Source organism: Tupaia chinensis, unplaced genomic scaffold (genome assembly GCF_000334495.1).
Source record: "Tupaia chinensis unplaced genomic scaffold, TupChi_1.0 Scaffold000117_2, whole genome shotgun sequence".
In the NCBI taxonomy this organism is placed as follows: domain Eukaryota; kingdom Metazoa; phylum Chordata; class Mammalia; order Scandentia; family Tupaiidae; genus Tupaia; species Tupaia belangeri.
The window spans coordinates 4,134,033-4,157,558 of record NW_006159583.1 but is presented as its reverse complement, the minus strand read 5'-3'; the positions used below and the strand labels follow the sequence as shown (position 1 = coordinate 4,157,558).

General features: G+C 39.0%; 1 protein-coding gene across 3 annotated transcripts in view; it reads right to left on the bottom strand.

Moving 5' to 3' along the window:
- Positions 1 to 23,526, bottom strand: part of AKAP7 (A-kinase anchoring protein 7) — a 184,724-nt gene that overhangs the window by 139,496 nt on the left and 21,702 nt on the right. For all 3 annotated transcript variants that reach the window (XM_027770231.1, XM_006144293.3, XM_006144292.3), the window contains 2 exons: positions 19,183 to 19,319; positions 14,439 to 14,599 (listed from right to left, as the gene is read on the bottom strand). In XM_027770231.1, coding sequence (XP_027626032.1) covers positions 14,439 to 14,599; positions 19,183 to 19,319 — 298 coding nt within the window. The remainder of the gene's footprint in view (positions 1 to 14,438; positions 14,600 to 19,182; positions 19,320 to 23,526) is intronic.

Here is a 23,526-nt window from a genome sequence, read left to right as displayed (position 1 = left end):
GCTTTAAAAAAAAAAAAAAAAAAAAAAAAAAAAAAAAAAAAAAAAAAAAAAAACCTCTCCAAAAAGGGATGACCTCTCTCTGGTCCTCCTAGGTTGGGCAGAACCTAGGAACATCTTTCCTGTATTAGCCGGTGCAGGCAGTTGTCAACTACTGGACAAAATGGCAAGGCATTCTGGGACGCTTATGTATCAAACAGTTTTCATTCACGTTTAAATACATTGTCTTAAATGCAAGAACCTGGTCTCTGGGGACCAGTAGTTAGCATAATGGCTATGTCGCTGGACCATGTAGTCAACCACGGTTCAAGTCCCGGACCTGGTATGCATGCGTGCCCAAGATCCTGAGAGGAGAATGGAGGAGAAGGGATTGCAGCGTGGTCATCCCCCCTGGGGGGTTAATTTCTCGCTTTCTGTCTCTCTGTCTCTCTCTGTCTGTCTGGCGAGCGCACGCGCCCTACAGTGAAAATCTCTCCACCTCTCAAAAAAAAAAAAGAACCTGGTCTCATCAAAAGGGTTTCAATAAATTTTTTTGAATTATTTTATTTAACTTTTTATTTATTTTAATTTGACCAGAGAGGGACAGAGAGAGAGAGAAAGTGAGAAAGCAAGCTGCCATGTCCAGGTCTCAAACTGCAGTCAGCCACATAGGAATCCAATGCCCTTAACGACCACACAACTCACTGGCCATCAATAAAATATATTTAATACTAACCCTTAACGACCACTCCACTCACTGGTCCTCAATAAAATATATTTAATACTAAATTAAAAAAAAAAAAAGCCAGGGGATTTTCAGAACACAAAGAGTTGTGATGATAGCAGTGGAGTGAGGATTTTGTTCAATATAACAATAGCTACCATGTTGAACACTGTATATGTGCACTTCACACATGTTCTCTCATTTTCTTTTGAGAACAGGTATTACGATGTTCATTTTACAAATAAAGAAACTGAACGGTTGGGAGGTTAAGTAAATTGCCTGAAGCTGCTCAGCTGGTCGCGAAGGGATGCAAACTCAATTCTGACAGACTCCAAAGCTTCCTTTGTGCCGGGAGGTTAGAGGGGTCATGCTACATTGCTGAAGCAAGCAAGGGTCGCCATGAGAACTAAGAAATAAAATCCTCAAATCATGGGAGGACAGTTACTACCACGGCTTTTAGAATGAAGCTTCTCTTTTGCTGCAGTCATGACCACAAAAAGATTTCCCTCCAGATTTTCTGTCCCTACCTTGCTAGCAACTGCAAATGTGCCTTATCTAACACTTTTGGGTGGCTTTATGTAGAGGCACTAAAGGAGGGTGGATCCAGAATCTATTCTATAGGGTCATCTCTAGAAATATAAACTTACTTTATTATTGTTAGGTAGGGTTGACAGGATAACTATGGGTTAAGCATCAGTTCTTTCTTTGTTGTTTTTTTTTTTTAATTGCCAGAGGGCACGTACACTTGATAAGGAGAAAGAGAGAGGGGAAGGAAGGAACTGCCTCCCTATGGAGTGTGGTCACATGCTAATCCCTTCTTGTCCATTTCTTCATCCTGTGACGGTTTAGAGCACACAAGCGCATGTCCTAGCATGTTTTTCCAGTCATCAGGGCCAGGATTCAAACCACAGCTGGCCATGTAAGATCTGGCTCCCTTAATTACTAGTAGAGGGCCAACACTCCCCATCAGTTCTTTGATTTTATTTTTTAAATTTTGCTGAAGAATGTGTGCACTCATGAGAGAAAGAGAGAGAGAAAGCACACTCCATGGGGAATGGTCACACCACAATCCCTTCTCCATTTCTCCCCTCTTTGGGGATTTTGGTCACACATCCACTGGCACTCAGAGTGTTTTTCAAACAACCTGGTGTGGGATTCAAACCACACAGTTATTCATGTGGGATCCAGCTTCCTTAACCACCATGCCACAGACTGGCCAAGCATCAATTCCTTTTAAAAGAGCCATCTTAAAGTTTGTTTGCCAGAGGGTGCATGAGCTCACCAGAGAAGACAGTGAGGGAGAGTTAAGAAAGCATGCTTCAATGGGCCATGATCAAGCCACGATCTCCTCTCTTCCATTTCTCCATCCTGTCAGGATTCCAGGCACACATGCCCAATGTGGTATTTGAGTCACCAAGACCAGGATTGGAATTACACAGCTGGCCATGTGGGATTCAGCCCCTTAACTACCAAGTCACAGACTGGCTCTAAAAGCTGTCTTAAAGATTAATCTTGGGACCAGCAGATGGCATAATGGTCACTGGCATTGGATTCCACATAGTCAACCATGGTGGCTTAAACCTCATTCTGGCCACATGTGCACGCATGCCCAAAATCCTGAGGAGAATGGAAGAAGGGATTACAGCATGGCCATCCCTCCTGGGAGGTAAATTATCTCTGTCTCTCTATCTCTCTGTCTCTCTGGTGGATGTACACGCCCTATAGCAAAATCTCTAAAAGGAAAAGATTAATCTTGTCAGGATCAGCAGATGGCATAGTGATTACATCGCTGGACTCCCACATGGTCAACAGTGGCTTGAGTTCCGGACCCAGTGGCTTAAAACTTACACAGGGCACATGTGTGTGCATACTCAAGATCCTGAAGGGAGAATGGTGGAGAAGGGACTGTGGTGTGTCCAGACCTCTGCGGGATGACTTCTCGCTTTCTATCTCTCTGTCTCTCTCTCTCTCTTTCCAGTGAGTGCAGGGGCCCAATACAAAAAATCTCTCTTAAAAAATAAAAAAGAAAGGAAGATTAATGTTGTCAAGGCTGGCAGGTAGCATGATAATTAAGGCACTGGATTCCCACATGGCTGGCCATGGTTCAACTCTAGGACCTAGTGGCTTGCTTTCTCACTTTCTTTCTCTTTCTCTGTTTCTCTCTCTTTCATCAAGTGAAAAAAAAAAGAATAATAATAATAATAAATTACTCTTAAATCAAGTAAAAAAAAAAGAATAATAATAATAATAAATTAAATAATTCTTTAAAAACAAATAAAAAGACTAATCTTGTCTCAGGCCAGCCCATGGAGTGCTGATTAAGTTAGTGGGATCCCACATGTTTGAAAAGCACACTGGTCCTGTGTGTATACGTGCCTGCCCCAAATCCTGAAATGAGGGAGAGAGAGAGAAGGAACTGCAGCATGACCATACCCCATAGAGAGTGCTTTCTCTTTCTCTCTCTCTTCGCCCCTACCTCCAACCCCCAGCGAGTACATGCACACTCTGGCAAAGTTTTTTAAATAAAAAATAAAAGATGACTCTTGTCACAAGCTTTAGTGGAAACAAGGTGGCCTTGATGGGCAGTAGAAGGAATCGCACATATATAATTCCTTAAATAAAACTTCATTTGACTAAATAATTTTGCCTATTAGTATATGGTGTAATAATAATAAAACTTTTGCCTTGAAAACAAAAGTGATAGGAAATATTCAGATGAGAGCAAAAAGGAGAGGTAGAAGGTAATTGAGCCAGATAATGTGTAACACTGATAAGGAAAAGCTTTTGTGTGAAGCTAGGACAGGCATAAAGCAACAGAGAACTAAGAATGTGGATGGCACTTCTGGGCCCCGACATATGAGATGTGGTAAATGAGCGGCCTTCACCCCTAGGGGATGCTGTGATCTCACCTAAGAGCCAGGTTTTAGCTAAGGCTAGGGAAAGCTGGCGTTCTTCGTGTTTAGGGAATCCAGTTACTTATGATGTAACTGACTAGCACAGTGACAAACAGCACAAAAGCTGAAGTCGGACTGGCTGGATTTGACTCCTAGCTCCACCACTTACTAACAAATTAGTTAACATCTTTGTATCTCAGTTGCCCTAACTGTTCAGTGTGGGTGATGGTAATGGTCCCTATCTTATAGGTTTGTAGAGACTAAATGAATGAACATTTATAAGCCAATTAGAATAACCCTTGGCACAATGTAAATTCATTTAAGTGTTTAATTGAAATCAAATAAATAAAAGAGAGGACAATGGAAATGGCTGAGGGGTAAGAATGTGTGGCTAAAGGATGTATAACTAGAGGCAGGGGAAGAAACCGAGGCTCTTCTGGTCTTCAGTGTTGGAGAACTGTCAATGCAGATATCCTGACTGGGAAGAGAAGCTGGTTTTCGCTTAGTTCTAAATGAAGTGTGGCTAAACTGTTCTGATGTTCCTGAAAAAAGCTGAGCCCGAAAGTGAAGAAAAGGCCAGTAGGCTGATGTGACAGCCCTTAGCAAGTGGTGGCTGGCAGCCCAAGACTTCACCTGGTAACAGAAAAGTCTAGAAGGGCTCAAAGCTATCAGAAACTTAATAAATTCCCCAAAAGGAGCAAAAAATAATGGGGTGCATTCTCTCTACCTCTTAGGGGAAATGACAATCAAATTAGCAGAAAGCGGGATGTTCAAATGAACACCCTAAAAACCTTTCATTTTTCTTTTTATGAGATAAATGTACTTGGAATCTTTTATCATGCTAACCAAGGGCACTTTTCTCCTTTAAAAAAAAAAAAAGAGAAAGATTTGCAAGGACTATTATAATTCCAGCGGTCTAAATTTTTAGCAATCTCTCAATCTAATAGCCTTGTTAACAAAATTACATTTAGCTGAAAATGAATGAAATCACATATCCATTTCTATGCAAAAAGCTTTTCAGTACAATTTCATCACTGTAAAATGTGGGGAAATGCCATCATTTTCAATGTCTTCTTAATTTGATGAGCTACTGAGTGATGCTAGGAAAGCAGTAAGTGCTATTTTATTCTGGAAAAAAATAGGGTTACTCAAGGTCAAGGCAGGAAACTGAGATTCTCTGCTCCCTCAAGCAGTTACCAGCGCACACCGCATTCATGTAGGGTAAAGGATGGGCTTGGCTGCTTCAGCCCACCGGTTCATACCAGATGTAACCATGAGTAGCAGCATACCTAGTTGTATAATTCAAGTATTGATGGTTTAGGGAAGAGAAATAACTTTTTTTTTGCCACCCATCTTATGTTCATGGCTGAGAACTCTATAACTAAAGACAGATTAACAAGAGAAAAAGCATATGTTTATTTAATGTAAGGTTTTTGTGACACAGAAGACTTCATAAGAAAATGAAGACTTGGGGGACCAGCAGTTAGCGTAATGGCTATGTCGCTGGACTCCCACATAGTCGACTGTGGTTCACGTCCCGGACTCGGTGGCTTAAATTCACGCCAGGCGCGTGTGTGTGCGTGCCCAAGATTCAAGAGAAGAATGGAGTAGAAGGGATTGCAGTGTGGCCATCCCCCCTGGGGGTGTGATTTCTCACTTTCTGTCTCTCTGTCTCTCTCTGTCTATCTGGCGAGCGCATGCGCCCTATAGCAAAAACCTCTCCAAAAAAAAAAAAAAAAAAAAGAAAATGAAGACTCAAAGATATAGGTAAACATGCATTTTTATGCTAAAGTGCGATACAGTAGATAATATGTAGCTGTATGATTAAATTTTAAAAATGCTCTAATAGTAATAAATTGGGTGGAACTTAGCATGCCCTGTTTGTCCAAATTCTGCCCCATGACCCTGTATCTTCAGGGTAAGTCTGTTCCTTTATTTGAGGGATAAGGAGGGTAACTCTTGCAAGTGAGTCTTATGATCTGCTTCAGTGGGAAAGGGCAAGATGTCAGAAATGGCCTTCCTGCTTTTGTTTTGTCAAATTACTTCCGTTTAAAAAATAGTAAGGGGGCCAGCAGGTGGCATGGAGTTTAAAATAGCTGGATCCCACAAGGAGGACTGCATGATTCGAGTCCTGGACGCAGCAGCTTGAAAATCACACCTGGCACATGTGAATCTGTGCCCAAAATCCCAAGAGGAGAATGGAAGAGAAGGCATCGTGGTATAGCCATCATCTCCGAGGGGCGGTTTCTCAATTTCCCTCCCTTTCTGCTTCTCTCCCTCTCTCTCTCTGGGGAGTACACACATGCTACAGTGAAAACTAAGAAAAGATTTAAATAAATTTTTTAAAAAGGAAACAAAACAAAACAAATGTCAGAGCAGCATGCCCTGAGCCTCACCAATGGTAACAACTAATCAATTCAGACTCCAATGGTATAAATGTACAATAATTTTCTTCATTTGTACATAGGAAAAATTCTAAATTATTTTTTTCCTGATTTTCAGAAATGAGATCAAAGGGTAGTGTCTAAATTCATTCCTTTTTTTATAACAACTATGTACTACTTTTAAATTGTTTACTTTTTAAAAATGTACCTGCTTTAAAGTGTGTGCTCGCCAGAGAGAGAGAGAGAGAGACAATGAGATAGAAAGTGAGAAATCATCCCCAGAGGGGATGGCCATGCCACACAATCCCTTCTCCTCCATTCTCCTCCCAGGATCTTGGGCAAACACACACATGCCCAGCATGATTTTCAAGCCACCACATCAGGGATTCAAACTGCAATCAACTATCTGGGAGTCCAGCAATATAACCACTACATAATCTGCTGGCCCCTTTTTTTAGCTTTTAAACCTAAAAACTCTCTCAATGAAAATCGACCAAATCAGATTACTTAATTTATTTTCAAATTCTCCTGCTTTCCATTAAATCAGGCAAGCTCTGCCTCCATTACTTTGAATAAGATTTTAATATTCCTATGTAGGCACATATATAGCCATAGTTTATTACAAAGTGTTTAAAACGTAGTATTCTGGTCAATAGAATATATTCTTATGTAAGTTAGACTGTCGAATGTGAATGAATAGTGTCTAAAATATGACACAAAAACAAATTATTTTACTGATACTGATACTCTTGGACCAAAGTAGTACTAATTCTGAGACTTTTTTTTTTAAATAAATCTAGAGCCAGCCCCATAGCCTGGTTAAGGGAACTAACTAGATACCACACATCTGACTGTTGATCAAATCCCAGCTCCAGAGGCATGAAAACACACTGGGCATGTGTACATAAGTGTCCAAAGTCCTGACAGGATGGAGGAATGAAGGAGAAGGGATTGCAGCATGACCACACTCCGTTGTGTGTATGTGCGGGGGTGCTTTTCTCTTTCGTTTCTGTCTCTGTCTCTCTGTCACTGGAAAGTATACATGCATTGTGGCAAAAACAAACAAAAAAACAACCAACTAAAGAAGTAAAATACATACCTAAATTCTGTCAATAAATTTAACAAAAATGCTGGAACCAGCAGATGGCATGGTTATGTCACTGGACTCTCACATAGTGGACTATGGTTCAAGTCCTGGACCCGGAGGCTTAAAGCTCATGCCACATAGGTATGCGTGCCTAAAATCCCAAGAGGAAAATGGAGGAAAAGGGATTGGAGGGTGGGCATCCCTCCAGGAGGTGATTTTTCACTTTTGGTCTGTCTCTCTCTGTTTCTCTAGCAGGTACTCATATCCTATCACAAAAATCTTTTAATTTTTTTTTAAAAAGATTAACAAAAATTCTATGCATCAAATATTTTGACTATCCAAAAACCACATAAATGGAAGTTCCAACCAAATTTCAGTTTCTGACAGATGGGCCAGTAGATAGCATAGTGGTTATGTCTCTGGATTCCCACATGGCCGACCACGTTCAAGTCCCAGATCTGGTGGCTTGAAAATTGCCCCAGGCATGCGTGTGTGCATGTTCAAGATCCCAGGAAGAGAATGGAGAAGGGTTTGTGGCATGGTCTTCCCTCCTAGAGGGATGATTTCTCACTTTCCTTCTCACTGTCTCTGTCTCTCCCTCTCTGTCTCTCTCTGGTGAGTGCATGCACCCTAAGACAAAAACTTCTAAAAAAAAACCACAATAAAATAAATAAATAATACATGTTGCTTCAGTGAGTGGATAAATAAATGAACATTTTCCATATATACACAAACATTTAAATTTCCTACAAAGGTACATAAAAATATAATCAAAAGAAGTATGATACACACATAAAAGAGTAAATGCAAGTACAACGAAAAGTGATTGCACGAGGGGATTCAAATGCTGTTCTTTCTTTTTCCATTCTTTGCAATGCTTTGTGGATATTTTTTGGAAAAACATAAATATTTTTAAGCAGAAGTACCTAATACCTCTGGAATCAAGACAGGAATTACAGGGGCAGTGGCCTTTGCTAAAAATGACAGACCAACATCCTCGGCTTCCCAGTCACATTCCTCAGCACACAATGGATTATTTATCAACATTGGAAAAAAGTCTTTGTGAGAATATTTGCAAAGAATGGATGGAATCCTCAATGTTGCAAGCACCCATTGAATGAACAATGAATGAATGACTAACTGGAAATGTATCTTGATCTCAGAGATATCTATAATACAGAAGAATATATCTGTCTACCATTTTCTCCAGAGCAGTCAAGGAGAACAGATGAAGTTTGTTAACACTGGGCATCATTTCCCAAGGATGCACCATTCAAAAGTTGACTTTTTCCTTGGCCAACTAATGATTTTAAGTGCTACTTGACTTGTCTGTGTTATTGTTTATTTGTTTACATGCTTTTTTATACATACTTTGCTCTGCCCTCTCCCCCAGAATAGGATTAAAGAAGTGTACACTATAGCAAGATAAATACACTTCAAATAAGAAAAATGAGGAAAAGGGTAACAAAAAGTGGAAAGGTAAGATGAAGCTAGGTGTAAAGTCAGTGTACAAAAACAATGACATTATGTCCTTCCCAACTTGAAGTAAGTCATGAACTTGGTTCTAAATTTCAGACAACCAATTGTAGCCCAAAACATGTTAAATATTCAACATTCAGGGCTTGCAGGTGGCATGGTGATTAAGGTGGCTGGATACCATATGGCCAACTGCATGGTTCAAGTCCTAGACACAGCAGCCTGAAAGATACACCAAGTGTGTGTGTGTGCATGCCCAAAATCCTGAGAGGAGAACGAAGGAGAAGGGAGTAGGGACTCTGGAGTGACCATCCCTGGGGGGGAGGGGGGATGCTGTCTCATTTTCTTTATTTCTCCCTCTCTCTCTCGCTCTCTCTCTCTCTGTCTCTCTCTCTCCTCAGTGAGTGCACATGCCCACATACAGCAAATTAAAAAAAAAAAAATTCAACATTCACGAGGCAGAAACGAAAACAATTTGTAAAAGGAAAGTAGTCCTGATATTAAGATTAGAAACAAAATTTTTCTGGGACCAGCAGTTAGCATAATGGCCAGGTCACTGGACTCCATGTAGTCAACTGCAGTTCGAGTCCCGGACTTGGGTTTTGGTGGCTTAAAACTCACGCCGGGCACGTGTGCGTGCGTGCCCAAGATCCTGAGAGGAGAATGGAGAAGAAGGGATTGTGGCATGGCTATCCCCCCTGGGGGGCAATTTCTCACTTTCTATCTATCTGTCTCTCTGTCTTTCTGGCGAGCGCACGTGACCTATAGCCAAAGCCTCTCAAAAAAAAAAAAAAAAAAAAAGAAACAAACAAACAAAATTTTTCTCACCAGTTCTCATATTATTTAACACAATATAATATGATCAACAACATTCAGTTTTTTCAAATACTTCAAACAAACACAGCCAAGGTCCATAAACCTATTTCTTATAAAACCATCAACATAAGCCAAAAGAATTATGGTAAAAGAAATCCTATAATGTCAGTTCCATAACGTGTGTACGCAACTTTCTGAAGGTGTGGATTACTCTAGTATATTTCTCAGTGAGAGGAAGAGATGGTATTTATTGCAATAAACAGAAAAGGAAAGGAGAAAAATATTATGAAAAACTTACATAGTAAAGACATAACGGCCAAAATATTTTATCCAAAAAAGTCTTATCCATCCTTTAGCAGATTTATTCCTATACATTCTTCCTGTTTTAGTTAATATTATAAATTATATCTCTTAGAAAATTATTTTAATTATTGCATTATTTATATGCATGATCTTATATCTATCAACAGTGCTAAAGTCCATAATTAGTTTTGGTAGTTTTTCTTTGTCTTGTTTTTGAAACTTCTACCTATTATCATTGTATGTGTATGTGTGAAGTCAAAAGGTAAATTCCAATCCAATAAGTAGTGCAGAGGTTAAGGCGGCTGGACCTCAGGGCTGACTGCACAGTTTAAGTTCAGGACCTGACAGCTTGAAAAATACACTGGGTGCATGTGTGTGTGTGCCCAAAATCCCAAGAGGAGAGAGGGGGAGAAGGGACTGCAGCATACTCATCCCAGGGAGGTGGTTTGTCACTTTCCCTCTCGCCATCTCTCTTTCTCTCTTTCTGTCTCTGCCCAGCCCACACACCCCACAGCAAACAAAATTTAAAAAGTTAAGTTCGCTCATCCTCTCTCTTATTAGAAACTCCATCCAGACTCCATTGCCTTCTATAACATATACCCCAATAAGACATCACATCAAACACTCGACCACTTTCTTGCCAGTGCCCTGTTTTCTTGTCCTTTTACATCTACTATCTAAGGGCTCAAGTGTGGATGACTTCAGTTTCCCTCCCACACCTAGATCTTGAAATAGTACTTGAGAAAATTCTAAATTAGTAGCATCACAAATTTTTGGATCTTCTTTCCAAATGCGTCTTCCTGACTGCCCTGCAACCCCATTACTTGTTGCTTATCAGACTCCCCCTTTCCATTTCCCTTGGTTGCTGTGTCAAATTTTCACCATTTTTCTCAAGCCCTTATTTCACTCACACTGCTCTTACTATCTTCTGAATGTCATTTTACTGAAATCCATCGATTGGCAATTTATACTCAGGAAGACTGAACTACTGTGGGTCTCTAATATGCCTTCATTTCTTTGCACATGCTGCTCCGTCTGCCTGGAATGTCTCCTCCAGTTTGTGTAACCAGGAAACCTTTACTTCTTCCAACCTCAGCTCAAACACTACTTCTCTGATGGAACCTTCTCACTTCAGACCCCTTCGTGTGCCTTCTACATTCTGTACCTGCCTCTAGTGACAGAAATCACTGTACTGTGTTTTGATTACTAGCTGTTTCTGTACCAACTGTAAGCTCCTTAGAAGACAAGAAATAATGTTTTCAGTTCTCTATCCCAAACACCTAGTTGACAGTAGCTAATGCTGAAGGAATGAATTTTCCTGCTAAAATATAGTTCCTTGGGTCTGACAGTATGCAGAAGAAATGAAGTTAGAGGACATAAACTTGTAAAAACCTTAGCTAGGATGAATATGGTTATTTCACCAATAACATCAAGAGTAAATCCATTGATTTGCAATTTTACGATCGCAACCCAATCAAAATGTTCTTACGTAAAATACACTTCAAGTGTATTACAGAAATCTTTCACTAAAAAACAGGACCAACAGTTGGCGCAATGGCTATGTCACTGGACTCCCATGTAGTCGACCACAGTTCGAGTCCCAGACCCTGTGGCTTAAACTCATGCCAAGCATGTGTGTACATGCCTAAGATCCCGAGAGAATGGAGAAGGGATTGCGGCATGATCATGCCCCCTGGGGGATTATTTCTCATTTTTTGTCTCTCTGTCTCTGTTTCTCTGGCAAGTGTATGCACCCTATAGCAAAAACCTCTCCAAAAAAAAGATAATTAGGGCCGGGACCAGTAGTTGGAGTGCTGGCTATGTTGCTGGACTTGCATGTGATAGATCACGGTTTGAGTCTCGGACTCAGCAGATTAAACTCACGCCAAGTGCATGTACGTGTGTGCCCAAGATCCTGAGAGGAGAATGGAGGAGAAGGGATTGTAACGTGGCGCCATCCCCCCTGGGGGGGTGATTTCTCACTTTTTTTTTCTCTGTCTCTGTTTCTCTGGCGAATGTATGCACCCTATAGCAAAATCCTCTTCCCCCCAAAAAAAGATAATTAGGGTCATGCAGTGATATGGTGCCTGGATCCTGCATGGCTGACTGTACAGTTCAAACCAAGGCACATCGCAGCCTGAAAAATATGCCACACGTGTAGGCCTACCTGCTGAAAATCCAGAAAGGAGAATAGAGAAGAAGGGATTGCAGCATGGCCATACGCCCTAAGGAGTACTTTCTCACTTTCTCTTTCACTCTCTCTCTCCGTCACTCTCTGCAAGCACACATACCCTATAGCAAATGTTTTTCAAATGATATTTTTTTTTAAAAAAAGAAAACTAAGGAACTCTACTTCTGATATACGTGAATGGATAATGAACTAAATGAACGTAAACCAGTACAACTAACACCACGGCATATGTCATTCTGTTTTAACAATGAATCTGAATGATGATCAGCCCTGCAAAAACACTTTCATTCACAAAATATTCATCACGTATATCACAAAAGAAAAACTTAGCAACAATGAAATATGATCCTTACTGCAGCTACCCCCAGAAACCCTTTTAAATAGGCAATGATTGGGACCAGCAGGTGGCATGGTGGTTAAGGTGCTGGACACTCCCACATGGCCGACCGGGGTTCGAGTCCTGAATCTGGTGGCTTACTTTCTCACTTCCTTTCTCTCTCACCCTCTGTCTCTCTCTGATCAAACTAAAAATAAATAAATTAATTAATTAAAATAAATAATAAAAAAATGGGCAATGATTAAACTGCTAGATGCAGTATAGTATGAAGTGAAGGCAGTGGTGGCTTAGTGGTTAAGGCAGCTGGATCCCACATGCCTGACTATGTAGTTGGGGTTCCAGAACTGGCAGTTTGAAAAACACACCACATTTGTGTTTATGTGTGCCCAAAAATACCAAAAGGAGTAAGAACTGAAGAAAGGCTCATGGCGTGACCATTCTTATGGCGGAGGATGCTTTCTCACTCCTCTCCCACCCCCGCCATCTCTCTCCAGCAAGCACCCACACACTCTCTGGCAAATTTAAAAAGAAAATATATTAAGTGAAAAAGTATCTCCCAAAAGGTCATACATGACTTGATACTCCTTTTATTAAAGTAAAATACATTTACTTTACTTTGGGAGAATATGTATGATTTGATACTCTTTTCATTAAGAGAAATAAAAATACATTTACTTTACTTTGGGAGAATATGAGAAAATAAACATCAACTTTAGCATGACTGATAAATGGAGAAATGCCAACAGATGGATTAGTGAAGAGGACAACGTGATTGGATTTTTATTTTATTTTCTTTAGAAAAAGATTTTTACTATAGGGTACATGCACTCACAGAAAGTGAAAAATCATTCCCCCGGGGGATGGTCATGCCACAGTCCCTTCTCTTCCATTCTCCTCTTGGGATTCTGGCACATATGCACATGCACCCAGCATGAGTTTCAAGCCTCTGGGTCTGGAACTCAAACGTCGGTCAGCCATATGGGAGTCCAGCGATGTAACTATTATACCATCAGCTGGTCCTTGTGATTAAGTAATTACCCGTTCTCACTTTGGTACTAGGTGGTGGATTCCCAGGTTACTAGTACATTATTTAAAAAAAATAAATAAATAAAAAACAGTGAGAGAGAGAGAGAGAAAGAGAAGAGGGAAGGAGGGAGGAAGAGAAGAAGGAAAGGGGAGGTAGTTGAAGAAAGGCAGACAGAGAAAAAAAGAAAAATGAAAATAGATAAAAGTGGACCAAGCACAGATCAATGCCAAGAATGTGTTTTGAACCAAAGGTGACGGAACATGAAATAATGTGACAAAACATAAAATAGAATGGAAATTAAAATTTCTCACAGAATGTAAACTAACACACAACCCATGACCTCTGAATCAAACTCAAAAGTCATGTGTACAAGTTCTGTTTCTTTCTGTTTCTAATTTCCTAACGCTTTGCAATTATACCGCGGAGGGCAGCACATTCTCCAATAAATGTGAAGCCTTCTCTACCGCCATGGACATTCTACTCAGGGAGCAGTACCTGGAGGAGGGAGAAGGAAGTGGCAGAAATAGAAATGTTGCTGACCCATCTACAGGCTCTCCTGAGATGATCATTTCCACAAGCCTCTGAACAGGCAATTGGTGATTCTTATTCATTCATTAATACTTATAAAGTGTCAATTATATGTCAAATGTCAAGACAAGCACTGAGATCCTTCAAACTTAAAATTGGGAGGGTTCTAACAAATATTCAATTCCAGTCTATCATCTAGAAAGCCCCAAAATAATCATATTCCTCAGGTCTAAGAATTAAGATAGGGGACCAGCAGTTAGCATAATGGCTATGTTGCTGGACTCCCACGTAGTCGACCACGGTTTGATTCCCAGACCTGGTGGCTTAAACTCAGGCTGGGCGCGTGTGCGTGTGTGCCCAAGATCCCAAGGGGAGAATGGAGGAGAAGGGATTACGGCGTGACCATCCCCTCTGGGAGTGATTTCTCGCTTTCTGTCTCCATGTCTCTCTCTGTCTGGCGAGCGCACGCACCCTATAGCAAAAACCTCTCCAAAAAAAAAAGAATTAAGATAATTTTTCAGGTCCTTTATTTAGCCATTTATTTACACAAGTAAGTACCAAGGCCACTCACAACTCACTACAAAGTGAGGTTATACTGGCTCCCAGAAGTTAAAGGATATCAAGTCTCTACGACAAACAATTTTATATTGCTTCTTCAACAAATGAGACTTCATACAGATATGTTGCTGTTTTACCTGCTATCTCCAAAAGTGGATTTATGTGATCTCCTTCTGCCAGCTTCACAAATCCAACCTGATTTCCAAAAGTGCCAATCCCTTCAAAGGGCAAAGTCAAATTATCTCCTTGGAGAATTTCTTCTATGAATGGTTTTAATTCCAAAAGAGCATCAATACCACTGGTAAGAAAGAGACAGTACATTTTTCAAGCAACATATTAAATAATAAAATATATAAAGCCAAGTGAGAAACAAAGTAATCAGTTTTAGAAAGATAAATTTTTATATATGAACTATCTTGAAGCTCAAAATATTTGATAAATCTAACCTATATGATTAAAACTAATAGTAATTTTTAAACAAAAACTATGGAAGTGAATTAAATCTTTACCTGCTAATAACTGTTATTAGGACATGAAAGTAGGTATTATTTTATAGTTTACCAAGAATTTTTTTTTTTTTTTAAGTTTTGCTATAGGGCACATGCATACACTGGAGACAGACAGAGGGAAAGTAGGAAATCATTTCCCAAAGGGGGATAACCACACACTAGTCCCTTCTCCTCTATTCTCCTTTTGGGCATGCATATGCACATGCCTGGCATGTTCTCCAGCTGCTAGGTCCAAGACTTGAACCACACAGTTAGCCATGTAAAAGCCAGCAACTTAATTCTCACACCACCTGCTTGCCCTCATCAAGAAATTTTTAACATGAAAATACTGCATGAACTACCAAAAAAAAAAAAAATACCAATAATATAACTACTAAAACAGTACCTATAAGAGCTTATGTTAGATTATGTGGAGAGTTTTAGATTCTTGATAAAAGTATTAATATTGGGACCAGCGAGTGGTTTGGGCACTGGACTACCAAGTGGCTGACTGCAGTGTGAATCCCAGACCTAGCACCTTGAAACTCACACGGGAATCATATGTATGCATGCCCAAAATCCTGAAAGGAAAATTGAGAAGGGATTGCGACATGACTACCCCGCACCAGGGCTGTGATTCCTTGTTTTCTGTCTGTCTCTGTGTCTCTCCAGTGAGCAAAGATGCCCTATAGCAAAAATCTCTTAAAAATAAATTATATTGTACTTACTATCTATAAGGCACTCTGTATATTAATACATATTAGCTCTTAAAATATAAGTTTATAATAAGATAATTTAATGTACTTGGGTTCAAATAAAATACAAGTTTAATTGTATTCCCCAACTGTAGCTCCATAGATTTGTTACATAGCTGTTTAGCCTATGTGATTATAGTGCTACTCTGTACTTCAAATATTTAATTTTTCTTCATGAAAATAAATGTTTATTATATTTTTGAATGAGACATGATCAAAGCTTGAATATTTGAAAATTAAGATTAATTATTTCTATCTTGGAAAGAATGTTTGCATATGGTCTTTATTATGAGAAAAAAATTAAAACCTCACTAGAGGGCAGCAATTACTTAAAAATGAAATATGGACATTCCTACAGCATAAAAAGGGCTGTAAAACACCTTCTGGTAAACCACGGTTAATTTAAATGACCTTGTTCGGTGATTTGTTCATCAAATGGGTGAAAAAAAATTAGGTATTTTTCTAGACCTTTATAAATTAGTCCCCATGTTACGTTTTAAACTATCTTCATCCATGACATTTCTCTGCTAGAACACAATACAATAATTTCTCTGTCCTGATACTCAATTAGAATAGCTTTGCAAATGTCAATACTTCTCATTATACTTCTAAATACACATCTTAAATCCAATCTTACCTAACCATATTTATATTCATCCAAAAAGACAAACATACACACTTCTAATGCAGTATTGTCCTTGATTATATCCTGTTAGTTAAAGTAACTGGTAATGGAACACCTACATCCCATTCATTTATTGTAAACTAGGAAATTCAAAATATTCCTTTAAAATAAACCTATATACTAGAGTAGGGCATGAGAAAGATTAAGATTTTACAGGGACAACAAATTCTGTATACTATTTGTCTTTAAAGAAATAGAGATGATCTGAATTCAGTCCAGTTTCTCGATTTTCTAGTGTATAATCAATAAATCTGTCCTAAGGAGGTGTCATTGATTCAGAGTGTGAAGGAATCATAGCCTCTATTGGGAAGAATCACTAACTAACTTTCTTTAAAAAAAAACTATTTAATTTTATTTATTTTTATTATTTTATAATTCATCAGAGAGAGAGAGAGGGAAAGCAAGCTGACAGGTCCAGGACTCAAACCATGGTCAACCACATGGGAGTCCAGTGCTTTAACCACCACACCACCTGCCACTCCCAAGTAACTTTCAAACTCTTTTAAATAGAGTATCTTTTCAAGAGTACCTTCTAGAAAATCTTGTCTTATTTTACGTATTTTAAAGAAAAAAAAAAAAAAGCACAGAGCATGTATGTGCTCTCCAGAGAGAGATAGGTATGGGGGTAGTAAGAAAACACTCCCCTGTGGAGATAGTCACCCAAAATCCCTTCTCCATTCTTCTCTAGAGATTTTGGGCACACATGAACACACACCCTACATGTTTCACAAGTCAGGTCTGGGACTCAAACTGCACAGTTAGCCATATGGGATCCAGCCACCTTAACTACCTACCACACCACTGGCTGGTCCCTAGAAAGACTACTGTATGGTAAAAGAAGAAAGAAGGGGACACATTTAAGAAATGGAATTTCAAAACTGGAGTTCAGAACCAAAAGTTACATTTAAATTAAGATAGGACAGCTAGCTTTTGCAATCAGTAGCTGGGTTTGGCATAACAGATACTCCTTTCTTTTACACTGTAAGGACAAAGAACCTTAGGTAATATCTACCTGAAGAAATTCATGATTTAAAAAAAAATCTCTCCATACCTGCCCTATCTAACCCATTCATCACTGCTTTATTAAACATCTAAAGATATGATGCTAGACTTTGAAAAGTAAGAATAAATACTAGACAATAATGTTAACAATCTAGATGTTATTGTATTACACAAAATAGGATGAATGATAAAAAGATTAGAGACTTTCAAAAAACCCTTCAAATAAATAATGTCTTCCCAGAAACCCAATCAATTTCACTCTTATTATATAGCTGAGACCATATCGAGAATCTCACCATCACTTAAAAGTTGACAGCTATGCCCCTCAAGAATATGGGTGGGACTTATCCATTTAGTTGCACACATTAAAGACTGAGATCTTGGGGCCAGCAGAGGACGTAGTAGTGGACTCTTACTGAACTCTCACATGGATGACTGTGGTTTGAGTCCCAGACCTGGTGGATTTAAAATCACACCAGGCGCATGTGCATACATGCCCCAAATCCCAAGATGGAAATGGAGGAGAAAGGACTGTGGTGTGGCCATTCGCCCAGGGGATAATTTCTCACTCACTCTGTCTCTCTCCGGTGAGCACACACATCCTATGGAAAAATCTTTGGGGAAAAAGAAAGACTCAGGACTTCTGAGAAAGAAGGAATTCTGTCTCCAGATTTCCTCTGGACTTGAGACTATAACATCTTCTCTTCCCTGGGTCTCTGTCCCGCCAGACTGTCCTACAGATTTGAAACTCACCAGTCCCCACAATCATGTGAGCCAATTCCTTAAAATAAATCTCTCTATATACAGGTATCTATTTCTACATGGATAAATGGCTATAAATAGATAGCTAGATTGGGCCAGCAGATGGTGTGGTGGTTAAGGGCACTAGATTCCCACATGGCCGGCCATGGTTCGAGTCCTGGACCTGGTGGTTTGCTTTCTTACTTTCTCTCTCTCTCTCTCCCTCTCCCTCTTTCTCTCTCTCCCTCCCTCCCTCCCTCTCTGGTAAAGATAAATAAATGGATAAATAAATAAAGTCAAATAAACTAATTATTTTTTTAAAAATAGATAGCTAGATAGGTATGCCTCCTATTGGTTCTATTTCTCTGGAAAACCCTGACTAGTATACCGTTCAACACACACAGAGCACGACTCTGCTCTCAGCCTTTCATCTTTGGCTTCTCTTCTTTCAAGAGCATGAAAGCGCTTATTCATTCTTATGTTGGCCAAAGTGAGTCAGGTAAAACCTCTGACCTTGCCAGGTGCTTACTCCTGGGTAGATCAGCTTGGGACAGATTAAAGATTAATCTTTAAAGACATGAGGGTCTATTGTTTAAAAAACATAACTACAATAATCATGGTGTGGCCATTTGTTTAGATCTATTCATTTGTTTTGCTTTCTCTTTTTCATTTTTATCTTTTCCTCATCCCCTTCCTAATTCAAGCCTTGCTCTTTATTCCTTCAGGAGAAATACATGCCAAGGTTAAAAACAGAGGGCTAACCAGTGGTCTGGCTAAGACAACTGGATCTCATGTGGCCTGAGTCCCAGACCTACCAACTTGAAAAATATGCCCGGCACATTTGCGTGCATGCCCAAAATCCAAAGAGAAGAGTAGAGGACAAGGGACTGTGGTGTGACCTGTCCCCCTGAAGAGTGCTTTCTCACTTTCCTTCTCTCCCTTTGTCTGTCTCTGTCACCATCATTTATGGAATAAAGAAATAAACTTTTCAAAAATTAAGAATTTAGGGCCAGCAGGTGGTGTGATGGTTAAGGTGCTGAACTCCCAATTGGTCGACCACAGTTTAAGTCTCAAACCTGGCAGGTTGCTTTCTCACTATCTCTCTCTGTCTTTCTCTAGTGAATTAAAATGATAATAATAATAATAAACAAATTATTTTAAAAAGTAGTAATTTAGATTCAATAATATTCAAGAAAGATATATTACTCACATGTTTACTTCATCTTCATTTAATAACTGCATCACTAGCAGGGTAACGTGGAAGGAACCATCACCAACCATTGTTTTGGCCAGTCGCTTATCTTGTTCTATTATTGCGTGCTGCAGGATCTTAATTCCTCTTGTAATCTAACCACATACACACACATACATATACAGAGATTTACACAAGCGAAATTTCTTTATGGAAAATGTCAAGAACAAAAATAAGCAACAATTAAAATTATAACAATGTCAAGATTCTTCAACCAAATACTTAATTGTCTACTTGTTCTCAAATATCCTAGCTAGTAAACTTAGATAGCTTAATAGGATATATGAGTTTAGGAAATAACACAATGCTTATCTATCTTAAAAGCATTGATCCCAAGGCCAGCAGGGGCATGGTGACTAAGATGCTGGACTACCACACGGTTGACCATGGTTCAAGATCTGAACCTGGTGGTTTCTTCTCTCTCACTCTCTCCATGTCTCTCTCTGGTCAAATGAAAATATAATGGGACCAGCAGTTGGCGTAATGGCTATGTCGCTGGACTCCCATGTAGTCCACCATGGTCAGAGTCCCAGACCCAGTGGCTTAAACTCATGCCAGGTGCATGGGTGCCCAGGATCCCGAGGGGAGAATGGAGGAGAGGGGATCGCAGCGTGGCCGACCCCCGTGGGGGATGATTTCTTCCTTTCTGTCTGTCTGTCTCTCTCTTTCTGGTGAGCACACGTGTTCTATAGCAAAAACCTCTCAAAAGAAAAGAAAAGAGATGAAGAGTTAATAATGAATACAATTTAATAATTTTTTTTTAAAAAGCATTGATTGCAACACCCTTATTTTGCAGACCAGGTCACTGGTTAAGCAGAAAACTCTCAATGACCATGCATCTTTTCAGATATTTGTCCTTGGAATACACAGTATGACTCACTAATTATGGTATTTCCCAAGAGAAAAGCTTTATTCTTGCCATGAAAAGGTCAACCAGCAGACAACATTCCACTTCTGTTAGAAGTAACATTTATTTGCCCCCAAGTGAATGTGTCTGAAAACCCATTCCTGGTGGCCTTTAAGATTTTTGAGCTATCAATAATTTCAACAGGAATAACTACTGTCATTTTTTAGATGTGCAAGGAGTGGTAAAACTATGGAGATAGAGATGCAAAGAAGTCCAGATGTGCATGTTAGAAGAACCGTTCCAGTTTGCCTGCAGGTGAAATCCCCACAGAGCTGGCCACTCATCTGCCCTCCCCCCTCAGTGCTCATTCCTCTGAAACAGGAGGAGGAACGACACGTCCTCCCCCCTCTACCTCCAGTCTGTTTCTAAATGTGAGTATGGAAAAGTAGTTTGAGTATGAAATAATGAGTCCAGGAAAAAAAGAGAGCACACAGTAACCCTGGGGCAATGAAAGACCTGAGGCAGCAAATTTACTGAGAAAGAAAAAGAAAAGAGAGAGGGCTGGAAAAGGAGCCAGAACCCATAGAAAAGCAGAGATAGGGGAAAAAACAGAATCATGAGCACAGCAAACTGTTTTGATACTAGAGTAGCCTCTTTATCCTGAACAATGTTCCCATTATCTGTGGAATGTGATTGGGCAAATCATGAGATGCTGTCCCGGAACCTGACTTCCCATCGACAAAGCCACCTACTTTGACTAAAACTCTGCCGGGCTATTCTGAGTCCTCTGTTTGACTAGGGCTGATTTGGGGCTTCTCTCTCAGTCCATAGAATTCAACTTGAACAAGAATCCTGCTAAGTCTAGACAAAAATCTCCCAGTCTTGATATCTGACCACCCTCCATATCTGATCACCCTGGTCCATCTTCAGCAATGATCATGTCAAGTCAGTTCTTCCAAAAACCCTTCTCTGGTTGTGTCCTCTTAGTAATTTCCCACCCATTGAGCACACTCTGCTCCTTGGTTATAAATCACTACTTGTCTTTGTTGAAATTGATGTGGAATCGCATTTCTTTCTCTCACTCACAGACCTCACTGCAGTGGTCTCTGTACCTACGGCTATGGCCACCTTAAATGAGGTCTGTCTTACCAACTTGAACAAGTGTCATGAATGTTACACGAATACTGGGTACCTTTAAAATAAATCCATACCAACCCAAATAACCTCAGCATTTCTCTACTCCTTAGAAATCTAAGTGACAAACAGAGGAAATGGTGTCTTCCCAATAGGAGGTTGTACCATAACACCTAACAAACCATTCCTCAGCACAAAATGTCACATCTATGATATCCAATAAAAGAATGTCAGTAGCCTGATAAATAAAATGTCCAAACATAATGGTTATGAAAAGGTCTTAGAGAGTCACAGCTTCCTTATGCTATGCAGATAAAACAGAATTGCAAACTCTTTGTGGGCCATGTCCATTTCTTCTACCCTAGTCTCTCACCAGTGCATGGTAATCATAATGAACACAATACTTAAATAGTAGCAGCAAATAACCCTTACTGTGCACTAGTTCTAGACACCATAGTAAGCATTTTATAAATATGAGGGGACTTCAAAAATGCTATGGAAAATGAAGACCATTATTTCTCTGTAGTCACATAGTATTTTTTGATGATTTTTAAATTTAACTGTATTTATTTATTTATTTATTTATTTATTTATTATTTTACCAGAAATAGATAGAGAAAGAGAGGGAAAATGAGAAAGCAAGCCCTCCGGTCTGAGATTCGAACCATGGTCGGCCATGTGGGCGTCCAGCGCCTTTAACCACCAGGTCACCTGCCAGCTTCTCACACAGTATTTTTAATGTAGGATGAACCTCAAGAAGAATTAAAGAAAACTAAACTTAATCTAATCAAACAATCAGTTTCTAACTATGCTTTTTTTTGGTTTTGTTAAATATTATCTAACTGTATTTATCATCATTGCAATTTTTAATTTGCCACACAACATACATGTTCATCAGAGAGAGAGAGAGAGAGAAAGCAAGCCACCAGGTCTGGAACTCGAACCATGATTTGCCATGTGGTAGTCCATGCTGTCTACTGTCCTCTCTAACTATGTTTTAATGTTCCAGAATAATTTATATTCCTTGATGCCATCTTAAGACTTTTTAAAAATGCTTTTTAATCTAATTACATTCTTTAAAAGTTAAAGAAAAGAAAAGGAGCACTTCAGAGTCTCCTCTCTCTGTCGTTTCTTATAAGTACCAATGTCATCAAAGGCTAACGAAAACTAATTTTTACACTCACTGTCTAACACTCCAAAAAGCCATCATAGCTTATCTATTACTATAACCTCCAGCCTGTGGCGACACTGTACAAAGCACATTTTTAAAACCTGATGCCATAAAGCCAAATTCAAATATTTCATTAAAAGAAACTTGTAAAAATAAAACCTTTATTGAAATCTTAAATATTTCATTCGTTGAGTCATTTATTTAAAAGAATGAAAGCAGACATCCATCTGCTAAACATCACTGCTAAGCCATACTCCACATGCCTGAAAATAACGCAGCTAGAAAATTTGTTTTTATATCTTTTACACTTTTTAACTAACTCAAAGCATACATGAGTTCAAAGAAACTGCCTTGAAGTCAGTGTGTTTCTAAATGAAAGAGAAGAGTTATGTCCCAGTACATGGGAAGGGCATGCCTGAGACTTCATTTTTTGACATTGTTCTTGAGATTTTCCAAGCTGTTAAATACATTGTTCCTAAATATGTTGCCCTGTTAAGATTTTCTAGAATTGTTACATTGTTTGCTACCTAACTTTTCTTCAAAGGTATTGAATACTTTCATTTTTCTTGCTTGTCTACAACCAGGAAAAGAACTTGAAAAATTCATGATATAGGAACAACTGGAGTAAAAATAAACCATCCTAAAATACACAAGAATGTCTAGATCTACCCAGTGCTTACCAAATTATACATGACAGTATCAAATACTTTTATTATTACATTTTCCAGAAATGAATTAATCTACATCCATATTTTGTAAGGCCAGCCATTTCCACATTACAAAGTGATGAAATACAAAATGAAATGTAACAAATGCCTTTAAAAGCCCTGAAGAAAATAATCTTTTTCCATTAGAGTATTAAAAAAAAGTTATCAAAAAAAGCAAAACATACAAAATTTTAATCCATTTCTGATGGTTCCTTACATCTTTAAAATGATTTACCTCATGTTATTACTTCTCACAAAAAAAGTATACAAAACCAACATAAGAATAAATCCAGCTAGAATGAATAATTACACAATTCTAGCCATTTATGAAATATTTAGGATTTATAATAACCTCATCAAAATTTTTTCTTCTTTTATTTTTAAACTAATGTATAACTGCGGGTTAATGGAAAAACACACACTTTCGTACATTCCATTTAGGA